Genomic DNA, 13,302 nt, shown 5'->3' on the forward strand with positions numbered 1-13,302 from the left:
TCGGTTCTTGGGATAAAGGGTTATTTTTCCCTTTCTTTTTCGATTTTCAGGTTTTTCTTTTGAAAAAAAAAAATTAAAAAAAAAAAAAAAAAGAGAAACGGAAAAGAAAAGGCAAGGTTTTGATAAGGCTAGCCAGAAAAAAAAAAAGGTTCAGTTGCTCATCTGGAAGCAGTGCTGAGGTTAGAAACATATTTTATTTTATAGGGAAAACGTCTCGAAGCAGCAGCAGGCACTGGCTGGGGGTTTGTTGCTCTTCTTATTAGGACGATTGTGGTGGGTAATATTTTGTTTTGGGTGAAATGTTGCAATTTGAAAGCCCGGACAAGTTCAGGACACAAACCCGTTTGAAAGCTATGGAAAATCATAGAATCATAGAATTGTCTAGGTTGGAAGAGACTGGAAGCGTTGGCACCAACCCTGCCACCGCACATGCACCGGTCCCACCCCGGCTCCTTCTCCCTGCTACTGGTTTCCAGTAGCTCCACAGGGGACAAAAGCCGGAGGATGGGGAGGACTCGTCCCCGCCTGGACTGACCGGGTTGCCCAGGGACCTGCGTTTAAGCCCCGTTTTAGCACACATTAACCCCATTTAACAGACGTTGACCCCTTTAGCCGTGCGTTGCCCCCATTTCACACAGGTTCCCCCCACTTAACCCACGTTATCTCCACTTAACACACGGTACCCCCTCATTTAACACACATGAACCCCACTGAACGCACATTAACACGTATTACCCCTTCTTAAGACACATTACCCCCATTTAACACACATTATGGCATTTAACGTGCGGAGCATCAGCGTCCCCGCCGCAGGGAAATGCCCACATCCACCCCCCCCACCCCAGTCTGTCCAGGAAAATATGATTATTCTTTTTTTTTTTTTCACTGAAACTAGTGCCCGTGGTGAGAACGGGTACAAGTTCCTGCGTTTGTTTGCAAAACACTTCATCTCGAGCGAAGCCAGCGAGCCGCCCCGCTGCTCTGCCGGGCTTGGCACCGGCCGGCGGGGAACAACTCGGGGCGGGTTGAGGGCGGGGGGGGAAGAAGAAGCTAAAATGCTTTTGAACCACAAAGGTTTATAGCGTTTTTTTGGGAATGGAAAAAAAGGTCTGTTTATATTCCCCCCTCATGCCACCCAGAGGCCTGACAGCCGCGGCCGGCTCGTGGCCGAGTCAAACATTCACGCTCGAAGCTCCGCTCTGTAAATATTTTATGAAGCATCTTTTGAGACTCATAAATCTTTGCGTGTGCGCACGCGGGCGTGCATGCGTGTACGTGCGCGCGCGCGCCCTACAGAAACTCAGAGAAGCTGCAATCCTGCTGCTAGCCTGCCCAAAAAAAAAGAAAGAAAAAAAAAAGAAAAAAAAAAAAAGAAAGGACGAACTGAAGTTTTAATGACCAAATTGGAGAGGGCTGCTTGGAAAATCTGACTCCTCCAAGAGGAGGAAAAAAAAAAAAAAGAAAGAAAACAACGGTTGGAGGCGACTGCGTGAAGCCCGGGTGTGCTGCCGGGCTGGGGCCAGGCTGATTTTGGGTGCAATTCCGTGGAGATAAGGTGCATGCTGCCAGCTTTCATAGTGTAAAGGGGAGATTTGCACTGTCTGGTGCATGCTTTAAAGTCCCAGTGTAAAAATCCCATCTCTCAAATGGCGTTCCAGATTCATTTGTTCATTTTTCAATGGGAAAAAAAGTAACAGGCGGGAAATGGGATGCTGAGAGCGCTCAACCCCACTGCTCAGCCTGAGCTTCTCAAAAGTATCTCCCAGTAAGAAAGAAAAACGTGGGAAAATAAACCCAGCCTGGCTTCAAACTGGAAAAGACGAAATAAAAGTGACGATGAGAGTGTGGAGTTTGCAAGTCTTAAAAAAGAAAAACCCACCCAAACCCTTATACATGGTGATATCTCTCCAACACCTCTGCTGGTCCCACCAGGGAGGTGAAGCCAAAGAACAACACCCGATGCTTCAGCCGCTGCTGGGGTTTTGCCCCGAGAGAAGGAGGGGGCTCGGTGGTGCCGGGCAGCCGCGGAGAAAACAGGCTTAATAGTTTCCTGTTCCCCTTCCCAACCTCCCTGGATAAAACGAGGAGCCGGTTTCCAAAGCATGGGGGGTATCTGCCCGTAGGCTCCGGAAAGCTGGAAATAATTGAGTTTACAGGGCTGGTTCAGGCACCTTCGCACAACCAGAAGGACAAACCCAGCGATGAAGGAACTCTGGCGCTTGGAAGGCTCCAGCCGCTGTTTTCAGGATTTTGGTGCGTCTGAGCCTTTTCTCTTCCCTTCCCCAAATGCAAAGCTCTGCTGAGCCAGATTTGGTGAAGGTTTGTGTTTCTCCCCAGCTCTGCCTCTCCTCTTGGCTCCCCTCCGGCCATGGTGTCTCTGCAGAGCAGAAGTCAGACACTGCTCCAAAAGCTCCACCATGATCTCCCCGGTTTCCCACGAGAGGCAGTCTTTTTCTCCCCTCTTGGGGAAACGCCCCTGTAAAGCTCTCCCCTTCTCTGCTTTTTGGACCATCTCTGCCCAAAAACATCATCTGGGAACACATCAGCCTGCCTCCTACCATCCTTGGGTAAAAAGACAAGAGGTTTGGGGGGCGAATGGAGTGTTCTCCCATCTTCTTCATGAGGGACTGAAGCATCCCCTCAAGCTGGTATCTCCAACTGGGTGTGGATGGGGGACCCCACTTCCACAGGAGGCTGTGAACCCCAACACCGGTGTTTGGGGAAAAGCCGGACCGTGACTTCCCAGCGCGGTCTCCCAGCCCTGGGCCCCCGCGGCGCAGCCATCCAGATGTTTCCCTCGATGAAAGTCCCCCCTTACAGAGTTTCCCAAGTGCGGTGTCAGCTTTCCCAGCCCCTAACGAAATCAGCCTGTGTGTGGCTCCACGTCGCCCATGGGCATCCCTTCCCCACGCCACGCCAGCACTGAGCTGCTGCTCAGAGGAGGAGAAGGTTTAATGAGGTATTTTTATCCTGCCAACCCCACGTACCCTCCTCAAGGACCATGGCTGGGCACGAGCTCCTCCCGAATGCTTCAGCGGAACTAAAATTCATATTTTGGTTGCCCTCTGGAAGGCTGCAGCACAATTTGGGGGATGAGGGTGAGGTCAACATTCATAAATCTGCCCCCCTCCATATTTATGTTGCCTTTGCTCCTGCAGCCTCGAAGGCTGGCCGGCCTCGGGGTCTGCTGCTGTCCCCAGGGCTCAACCAGGTCCCCAAACAGCCCTTGGGCCCAGGGGAGGGACAAGGCTGACCAGCCCTGGCTGGCCTTGACCTGCCAAAACAGGCTCAAGTGCAAAAGGGGAGAGCCGATCCCCCTGGTGTTGCCATTCCACAAAAGAGTCCAAAAATTTATGGGACGTGTCTCTTTTTAATAGGTATTAAATGACTCCAGGTCTTGGAAGCAAAGGGAGTCGGGCTTGGGATGCTGGCAGGAGAAAACGGGGGATTTCTTCCCGCTGTTTTGCTGAGCGGGGGATCCCAAAATTCTCCCCCGGCCACAGCTGGAGAGGCTGCAGCAGCTGGAGGCATTAGCAGGGATGGATAATTCATGTTTGACTTTCCCCACAGTTGGAAAAGGGGTTTTCCACAAGGGTAAATAGCCCAAATTTGGGAGAATTGGCCCTCCCTGCATGCAAGACGTCTACTCAATGGATGTGTCAAGCCCTGTCCCCATGCTCCCCCATGCCAAGGAGCCCAGGGCTCTTTCAGGTGCTCTCCTGCCGTTCAACATCCCCCTCCACGTGTGTCCCAGCCCACCGCCTCACAGCACACGGCCACACTCTGAGGTGTGTGTCACCCGCCGTCGGCGGTGGAAATTGTTCTGTTTTGCAGAAATGCTCCTCGTTCTGCTTGAGAGAAAGCCCTCCCTAGCCCGGGGCTTCGCGTCGGCGTTTCCATTGGGGAGTTTTTCAAGTCTGGAAAGGCATTTCTTTCCACTCAAAAACTATCCTGAGTTTCGGTCTGGCTCTTCCCCACCCCTCAGCACGTGTTTCAGGTTGACCTCAACTGAAAATTTCCAAAATTAATTCTTTTTTCGTGCTCCCCCGACAAACCCCTCGCATTTGCTTTGAGCTCGGGCCCTCTCCTTCCCCTCTTCCCTACAGCCGGCTCCTTCCCAGCCCCACGCCAGAGGGGCTTTCCCCATCCAGGCTCTTCCCAGCACAACAGAACAAAAAACATTGGTGTTCCCTCGTTCCCGGAGTGCGTCATCACTAAAGTTTAGCATTTCCAGAAAAAGCCACCAGCTCCAGCTCTGACGGAGTCCATCTGCACGGCAAGGCATCTCAGCTGGGGTGGCTGGGCAGGATTCCGCCCGGTTTTGTTCCTTCCTTGCCTGGCTTTGGAGTAGCTTCTTTTTCCTCCAGTTCTTTTTGCAACTTGGGGATGTCCTAGACCAATGGTGTGGGGGTGGTGGTTTCCCACTGGATGGTTCTTTGTGAAGATTTCTTCTGGGAACGTGCCCTGGTGGCCAAGAAGGCCAATGGCATCCTGGGGCGCATCAAGAAGAGTGTGGCCAGCAGGGCGAGGGAGGTCATCCTCCCCCTCTGCTCTGCCCTGGGGAGGCCACATCTGGAGTATTGTGTCCAGTTTGGGGCTCCCTGGGTCAAGAAGGACAGGGAACTGCTGGAGAGGGTCCAGCAAAGGGCTACGGAGATGATGGGGGGAGTGGAGCATCTTTCTGATGAGGAAAGGCTGAGGGACTTGGGGCTTTAGTCTGGAGAAGAGAGGAGTGAGGGGGGATCTTATCGCTGCTGATAAATCCTTACAGGGAGAGTGCCAGGGGGATGGGAACAGTCTGTTTCCAGTGGTGCCCAGTGACAGGACAAGAGGGAACGGGCACAAACGTGACCATCGGCAGTTCCATCTGAACCTGAGGAGGGCCTTCTCTGCTGTGAGGGCGGCAGAGCAGTGGCACAGGCTGCCCAGAGAGGTGGGGGAGTCTCCCCCTCTGGAGCCATCCCAAACCCGCCTGGACGCCGTCCTGTGCCACTGCTGGAGGTGCCCCTGCTCTGGTGGGGGTGGGATGGGGGAGCTCCAGAGGGCCCTTCCCACCCCCACCAGTCTGGGATTCTGTAATTTCTCCTGTCACTCTCTGAACTGGTGCAAACCTGCAACTTCAGCTGTGCACGGTGCAGCATTGTCTCCTCGCCCTGAGCTCCTCTGCAGACTGACCTGAGTGAGAGCTGAAAGCAATCTGCTCCGTGCTGCTGGTCTGGACGAGCTCCCCAAACCTCTGCTGCTGCCTCATGCTTCACACTGGACAGAAACATCGACCCCTGGGCAGACTGAGGCAGCTGGGAGGAAGTTTAACCCACAGCCATCCGCAGTCTGTGCGGAAGGGAGGGATGCAGAGCTCTGGCGGTGCCCAGCCGCATCTCCGTCCTCGCTGGGCTGTGGCGACAGCATCATTGCTCCTGGACGAGAAAAGTTTCATTTCAGGAGTCATTTCTCTTTCTCTTTTGATAACCAGTCTAGTGCCTTCCTCAGAAACAAGAGATTTTCCTTGTTACCTCTGAAGTTGAAATGAGGTTGAAGTTGAAGCTCATCCAAGAGCATGAGGTACGTGAGTTGTACGTGTATATATATGCCCAGGGAAGCGGTGGAGTCACCATCCCCGGAGGGATTTAAAAGACGTGCAGCTGTAGCGCTGAGGGACATGGGTTAGTGCTAATTTGGCAGTGCTGGGTTAATGGTTGGACTGGATGATCTTAAAGGTCTCTTCCAACCAAAACAATTCTATGATTCCATATACATTATACATGCTCTGGCACTCCAACAGGCATGCAAAAGAGCCAAACTAATTAAACCTTTTTAATGATATTGCTGCGTTGTCATTTGCCACTCAATCTGCTTTGATAACATGCTGTTGATAATATTTACTTGTTGCTAGTGCGTTTATTAAGGAGAATTTCAGAGAGCCGCGGGTGCGTTTCCCTGCAGAGGAGCACGGGCAGTTTTGAGCCCAACGCCAGTGAGGGGGTCAGGGGCTACACAAAACCAGGTCTTGAGGGGGATGGATTGAAGCTCCTGGTCACGAGCATTTGCTTCCCCAGTGTGAGCCTGCAGGTCGCTCAAAGGAAAGAGATCCAAGTTGGAAATGAATTGCCTGTTTATTAAGATGTCTATTTAACACACAGGGGGATCTCAATAAACATCATCATCATCAAGTCTCCAGCAGGACCAAAACTGGGCTCCCTGCCCATCATCAGCCACTTGCTCTGCACCCGGCAAATGCCACCTTGCCTACTCGGGAAGCCTCTTGGCCAAGGGAGCCGCAGATCTGCAGTTACCCACTGCTGCAAGAGGCATCTAAACCCCCTGGAGACCACAGCCCTGCCTCAACATACTCATTGCCACCCCCGAGGAACTCCCCTTCCCTGCAGCGCGTCTCTTCAAAACAGGCTAAAGAAAAATAATTCAGGTGAGCTGAACGTGTTCATGGGGCTTTACACTGTGATTTCTATCTGGGAAGGCTTTTTATGACATTGGCTAAAGCCAAGAGCAAGCTCCTCTGGGAGGAGCACGCAGCATGGGTCATCTCTAGCAGCTCCTGGAAATTTGCAACTGTTTTTTTCAATCGGAACACCCTTTCCAAGCAGTTGGACTTTGTACCCCCACAAGCAGTGCTCTGTCGCTGCTCAGTTTAAACAACCGCTCTGTTTTGTAACCGGTTTTGCTGGCGATACTGGCAAAAGGCGGCTCTGGAGGCCAATGCTCAAAGCTGAAGGCTTCCCAATGGAAGTCTCGAGGTGGAAGGACCAGCCCAGGGACAGGCGGCATCCTCCAAATCTATCAGGAGCAGTGAAACGAGTGACCGTCCCTCCCAACTCCCCAGTGCTGCCCATTGGTGCGGACAGACTGTTCACAGAGCTCACCTGAAGAATATTGTTCATCCCTTATCCACATCAGCTCAATCAGCAGTGTTCAAGTCTTAAATTTCTCCAGCTGCTCTGAACTGAACAGGCTCTGAGGATGGGAAGAGCACCAGGGACGGTTGATGAGATCCCGGGAGCTACACGCTAAAGGAGGAGAGATGCGTGTGTTTGCAGGACACACGTGTGTGCCTGCAGGAGATGTGTGTGTCTGCAGGAGAGATGCATGTGTCTGCAGGCAGACAAGGCAGAGGCAGAAGCACGGACCATTAATTGGCAATAAAAATTGATTGATGCACAAATTTATTGCTCCCCTTTGAAGCAGCCAGCAAGTACACGGCTAAGGAAGATGTGGCGTATTTGCCTACCTGAATTTCCAAAGGGCTTTGCTAAGGTCCAGCAAGGGCTCCTCAAGAAACTGAGCAGCCTCAGGAAGGTCCCACCTACCCAGGTGCTGTTAGGAGGACAGGAAAAAGACAGGAGGGATAAAGGTTCAGGTTTCAGAGTGAAGGATTTGTTCTTAGGCTTGTGCTGATCAATGTGTTCAACCCATCTGCAAAGCAGAGAAAAACGAAAGTGGCAAAGGTTGCTAATGAAACTAAGGGACTCGCAATGCTAAAGCCAAGGTCTTGTCGATGGTCCTTCTTCTGAGAATGACTGCAGGAGGAAATGCAGAGGGAATTCGTTGGAAATGTTTGCTAAAAGCTGGTGATGGAGAAAACAATTGCATCTCTTTGTGCACTGCTGGACTTGGAGTTGATTTTCCTCACGGAAACATCCTGGGGTCAGGATGGACCTTTGAAAAGCTCAGCTCAGGGATCAGCAGCCGTCAGGAAAACAAACTGAATGTCCAGAGGTATCGGCAGGGAGCCTGGGAGGACTCGGCTGTGTCCGTGCAATGGGGCTCCCCAACCTGAAAAGGAAACAATTTCCAGCGATACGACCTGAACGGCAGCGGGAAGCTCAATAAAGGCCAATTATTTACTGTTTTTTAAACATGTGGCCGAGAGGCATCAGCCGATACCAGAAGTTGCGATGTTGAAGGCACAGAGGAGGAGGCAGCTGGCCCGAGCATCTCCTTGCCACAGGGTGCTGCAGGTACCACAACCTACGGTGGTTTCAGGGGCATCCTTGGCAGCCCGCGCCTTAGTTGCACCAGCCTGCTGCTGTCACACCCCCCTCAAACCCACACCGGCTTGTAACCTGTGCAAAAAGCAGACTTGTAAAATAAATCGAGTTGTTTTCAGCCCATTGAAGCTCCTGATGCAGCACCCCAAAGGCAGTCAGGGAGAGCCCAAGGCAGAGTAAGGGCAGGACTGGGGCTGCGGGGCTGGGAGAGGGGAGGGCGACCAGTTCCTCGTGATGTGGCCGCCCCTTCAAGCCACAGCTTTGCACGGTACAAAGTCCTCGAAACAGGTTTATGATAGGTATTGCTATTTCACCTTCCCCTCTTGGCCACTTGCTTCGGCTCTCCACCCTGTGGAGCTGGCCCAGGATTGTTTGCAGAGACTGAAGGTGAACTTCTCCAAAGACCAAGCTGCAGCCAGCGCAACAAGTTGTTCAGTTAACTAACAGATCATCGAAAAAACCAATTTACTACTCTATATGACAGTCTGTTCTCCAGTAAGACAAAGACATACAAACACCTAATTGCTTCCTTGTTCGCTTCAAAGCTCTTCTTGTCCCTCCATTTCCATTGAGTTCAATCATTACGTGAAATTGCAACCCGCCAGCAAGGACAAAGATATTGCAGCGCAGCAGAGAGCTGAGCAAACAGCAGTTACACAAACCACTCGGACAGATTGGGCACAACCCGGTACCTGGCCTCCGTCGTCTGCAAGAAGTGACAAGCTCTGCAGATGTGCAGAGCCCAGCTGACCCCTGCCACGGGTTTCAACCACTTGCGCCACTGGAAGTAGCGCTGGTATCTCTCGGCGTCCTTGCTCAGCTCCCACAGGTACCGCGCCAGGTCCTCAGCGCTGGCGAAGTCATCGACATGGATGAAGGAGTCAGGGGGCAAGAAACGCTCATAGTTTTCTCGAGGAGGCCCCAGCACGACAGGGACGGTGCCAGAGGACAAGGCGTTCCTCCAGAGCTTCTCGGTGATGTAGTCTTCATGCTGCGAGTTCTCAAAAGCCAGGTAGAAGTTGTACTGGGACACAGTGGGAAGGAGTTTGTCCCCGGGCAGAGGCAAGTGGTGTTGCCCATAGACATCCACAGCAATGTGTTTCTTCAGCTCCTGGTAGTACTTTACCCGGTGGGAGTCTGCTCTCCAGTTGCTGACTACCCAGGCCACCAGCTTGGTCTTGGGTGGGATGCTGATGGGCTGGGGCTGGCCGAGGAGCTGTAGCTCCCCATAAGGGGTGAAGATATCTGAGTCTCTTCGGTAAGACATGGTCAGGTTGAAGAGGTTGTCCATTGCGCCTAAGTTCGGAGAGTGACTTGGGGACTCCAGGTTGAACCAGATCCAGCGCTGGGAACGGAGTCTGGGGAGCTGGGCCAGCCCCTCCGAGTTCCCACAGACATCCCTGTGATGCATAATCACAGCATCAGCCTTTTGGGACCAGCTGCGGTTGACAGTGAAGTGGCAGTCCGGGGTGTCATAGACCTCTGAGCAGTTTATGAAGTTAAAGTGTTGCCCAAAGGGCCACTTCCACAGCAGGATGGTCAGCCTGTGTTCACCCTTTGGTGGGACACTGGTGTTTCCATCCTGGGCTGTCTGTGCAGAGGGACTGGAATTGTGATGCTCTGGCCCAGAAGTCCTGAACTGACGAAAAGAAGCAAAGAAGCAGGAGCTGAAGATGAAGCTGAAGAGCAGGAAGGTGAAGAGTTTCTTGTAGGAGATCTTCTTCCCTTCCACGAGCTCCATGAATGGATCTACAAACACCATAGAGAGGACACTGAGTGATGGAGGCACAGTGACCCCAGCAGGGATGTGGCTCAGGGGACAGCATGAAGACCTGACGCGTGTTGACCTCCAGCCGCCTCTTTGCAGAAAGGTCGGTCTCTGGAGCACCATACGCAGTCACCCACGGGGCGCAGCCGCCCCTCCACAGACCCCAGGCTTCCCTCCATCACCTCCACTGCCTTTCCTCGTCAGCCCCATTTCCCAGAAGAGCCATGAGCTGCCCATGGCGGGTTCCTCAGGACACACGGTGGCCTGCTCCGTCACGGGGAGGCCTGTCACCTCGGGGACCAGAGAAGGGGCAGAAGGGCCACAGGCCCCACCGACAGCCACTCCTTCTGGTTTACCCAGAAGTGCACCAGACACGGACGGCCATATTTCTGCCGACGCGGGGCTGCCATTTTGTTTTGGCCACCATTTTAGGACAGGGGGCCACCATCGTAGGGCAGGGAGCTGCCCGCCTTTTTAAACCTCAGGCTGCTCTGTGATTGGCTGCCTGCCTCCTTTGGACCAGGAAGCAGCCCTGTGATTGGCTGGCTGCCTCCATTGGACAGGGACATGCTCATCTATAAAAATATATACATTTGTATACTATATACATATTTTATATAAATGTATATTTTGTACCTCTATACAATATATAGAAGTATACATAGAGGAGCGTACAAACACGTATTTTTTTTTAATTCATATATATTCTATTTAGATATTCTTATATATTTATAGATGTGTATTTTTTAATTTATATACATTCTATTTAGATATATATTCTTCTATATATGCATAGATGTGTATATTTTTATATCATTATATCTATTTATATTTTTTAAATATTTATTTACTTATTTATTCATAAAGCTATAGGGATTAAAAACATATAGCCATAAAACCCCAGATGTACGACGGCCAGGCTGGGGTCCCCCACTATACCATGTCTAGGGTGGGTACCAAAAGGGTGGGGGGCGTGGAGAAGTCGGCACATGCCCCAGGGCTACAGACCCCTCCAGGGAACCCACCGAGGGTCCCCCAGCACAAATCCCATCACTTGCAAAGAGGAGCCCCCGTACCGGAGCCCAACGGGAGCACTGGGGCAGATTTTGGGCTTCGCAGGGGGCCGCAGGACACAGGCGATGCTGCCTGCCATGGTGGGAGACCAGGACAAAATGCCAACTTCAGAAGAACACGTGTGTGGCCACAATAAAGAGAAGACTCCAAGGGGACCCCCAGAAAGACAACATGAACCAGAAGAATGGGCCCGCGAGCCACATACTGGAATTTGAGGTCAGTGTCACACTGAGGTGGTGGGTTAGGGGAGCTCCCGTTCCCCGTGGCCGTGGGGGATCCGACCTGCAAACCAGCAGGCTGCTGCTACAGGTGTTTCCTTGTCTTTTGGTTTATAACCTCAATGAACCTTTCAGAACAGCTTATCTGTAGCCATTATGGGCCCTGTTTGTGTGTTTTGCTTCGGTGTCCTATGAACAGTAGCCACAGCCACAGCACAGCTAGCTCCTGTATGACCACCACAGCCCGACTTCCAACAGTCTCTCTCATAGCACCGCCATCACCGCTTTTATGACCGCCATCCTGCTGGCTGCTCCTCCGCACCAGGTAATAGTCACGGTCTTTCAAGGTTTGCGACACCCCATTGCTCTTACCGATCCACTTGCTGTGGTCTCCAAGAGCATGGGGCTGCTGTCTGTGCCCCAAAGCCCCAGTCTTGTCGCTTTTGCTTTTCTTGTTGTCTAACAGGACAGTTTTGATCAATATTGACCAAAGGCCAAGGGAACACATATAGTACCAGCCCGTGCTCCACCATGGTTGCACAGGTAGCTGTAACATCCCCCACAACAACAGGATTTCCAGCAGAAGCTGGCGGGTGCAGCACCCATCACCTCTTATCTTGTATATCAGCAGTACCTATACCGCTGACGGACACAACAGGGAGGGAAGCAATGCCTCCCCGCAATCAGAGGTGAAAACAGACGACCGCAGACGCCCTCCCTCCTGTACCCGGTGCCTCTCTCTCACAGCCTGAGTCGGGTTCCTCCTCCCATAGCTATCGAAAAAAGGACAGACTGTTGCAACTCACCTCCAGGCTTTGTCCTGGTGAGAAAGTGCGCCGTGAAGGTGAGCACTGAAGTAGATGACACAACCAGGAAAAGAGGAGAAGAAAAGAGAGCTCAGATGCGGGGAGGGATCAGTGGCGTGTTTCCCTGCGTCTTGAGCTGCGTGTGCCAGTTGCTACCACCAGAAACATGTCATCCAATAATAAAAGCTGTAATAAAGCCAGGACAGAGTCCTCTGACAAATTAAGGAACGGTCAAATAAAGCAGCCCAGACGTTGCTTGTGGTTAAGGCATACCTTACCACCTCTGCACATGCACTGGTTTGCTTCCTTTGCCAGTCTCAACCCGCAGGATTTGCTTGTGATATGCTTTCTTCTCCACCTTGCGTCGCAGGAGGACAGTTCTGGTTGGGAAGGATGGGCAAAGCTGGCATGGAGTGGAGGTGTTGGCATCACGTCTGCAAGTCCCCCTGACGGCTAATGGACTTCATGGCACAGCTGCCTCCATCCCCACACCAGGCCGTATCTCCAGGTCACCTTTCCAGGATCTCGAGCTAAAGTTCATCTTGGGACTGGCGACTTCAGCAATCACCATGAGCTTGAGAGCAGACGAGTGCTCGAACAAGACTGTCTGGGGGATCCCTCCTGTGTCCAGCACCGCAGACCATGCTTTGGAGCGTCTCCAGCCCAGGTGAATAGGCATTGTACATCACGGTCTGTGGACATGAAGAGGTTGTTTGTTTGCTATGGCCGGAGTGAATTGATCTTGCATCGAGCTTGGCTGCACTTGGCTGGGATATAAAAAAGCCATTATGTGTTATTATCAGGCTTAAATAAATTCAGCTGTGAATATGGATTGTTGGTCTGGAATTACATTCACAGAAAGAGCTTTAATGCAGGTTTGGGGTGTTGGAGGGGGCGGGGGGGCAAGGAGGTTGTAAATGGGCAATACAGGGTGGAAGATTTTACCTTTCCAGGCCTTCTACCAGCAGGTGTGTTTCCTGGGGCAGAGCTGGAGGTCACCTGAAGTGTGTCCAGGTGCCTCCTGCAGACCTGGGAGCCCTCCAGCACAGGTGACAGCAAAAAAATATACCATGGCATGAGGGATGAGGGCCTTAACTCATGATTTGCTCACCCCAGGGTGACCCAGGCAGCCTGAGGTCTCACAGCTCGTCACCTGGGTTTCAGAAGGTACCAGCCATTCAACTGCTCCACCTAGAAATTCCACAGTTGAGAAACTGTGACTTCTTGCCCTTTCCCCATGTCACAGGCTACACCTATACCAGTAACTCAAACAATACAAGGGCACAGGCTCTGGATTTAACTCACTTAGAAGCTGAAATTTGGAATGGTCCATGGCCCAGCTTTGGTATGAACCAGCTAGCTCTATGCCAAATGTGACCCAGGTGAAATTTGGGAGTTACCTGGGCAAGCAACCATTGCCTACAGGTAGTCTG

The 13,302-nt window shown here is 52.1% G+C and overlaps 1 protein-coding gene across 1 annotated transcript; it reads right to left on the reverse strand.

The window, feature by feature from the left end:
• Window positions 1-8,655: 8,655 nt before the first annotated feature.
• On the reverse strand, window positions 8,656-9,744 carry LOC104290077 (alpha-(1,3)-fucosyltransferase 6-like). The gene has a single exon (XM_009889126.1). The coding sequence runs from the start codon at window positions 9,742-9,744 to the stop codon at window positions 8,656-8,658; it is 1,089 nt and encodes a 362-aa protein (XP_009887428.1).
• Window positions 9,745-13,302: the final 3,558 nt, after the last annotated feature.

Source organism: Charadrius vociferus, unplaced genomic scaffold (genome assembly GCF_000708025.1).
Source record: "Charadrius vociferus isolate BGI_N301 unplaced genomic scaffold, ASM70802v2 scaffold657, whole genome shotgun sequence".
NCBI classification, from domain to species: domain Eukaryota; kingdom Metazoa; phylum Chordata; class Aves; order Charadriiformes; family Charadriidae; genus Charadrius; species Charadrius vociferus.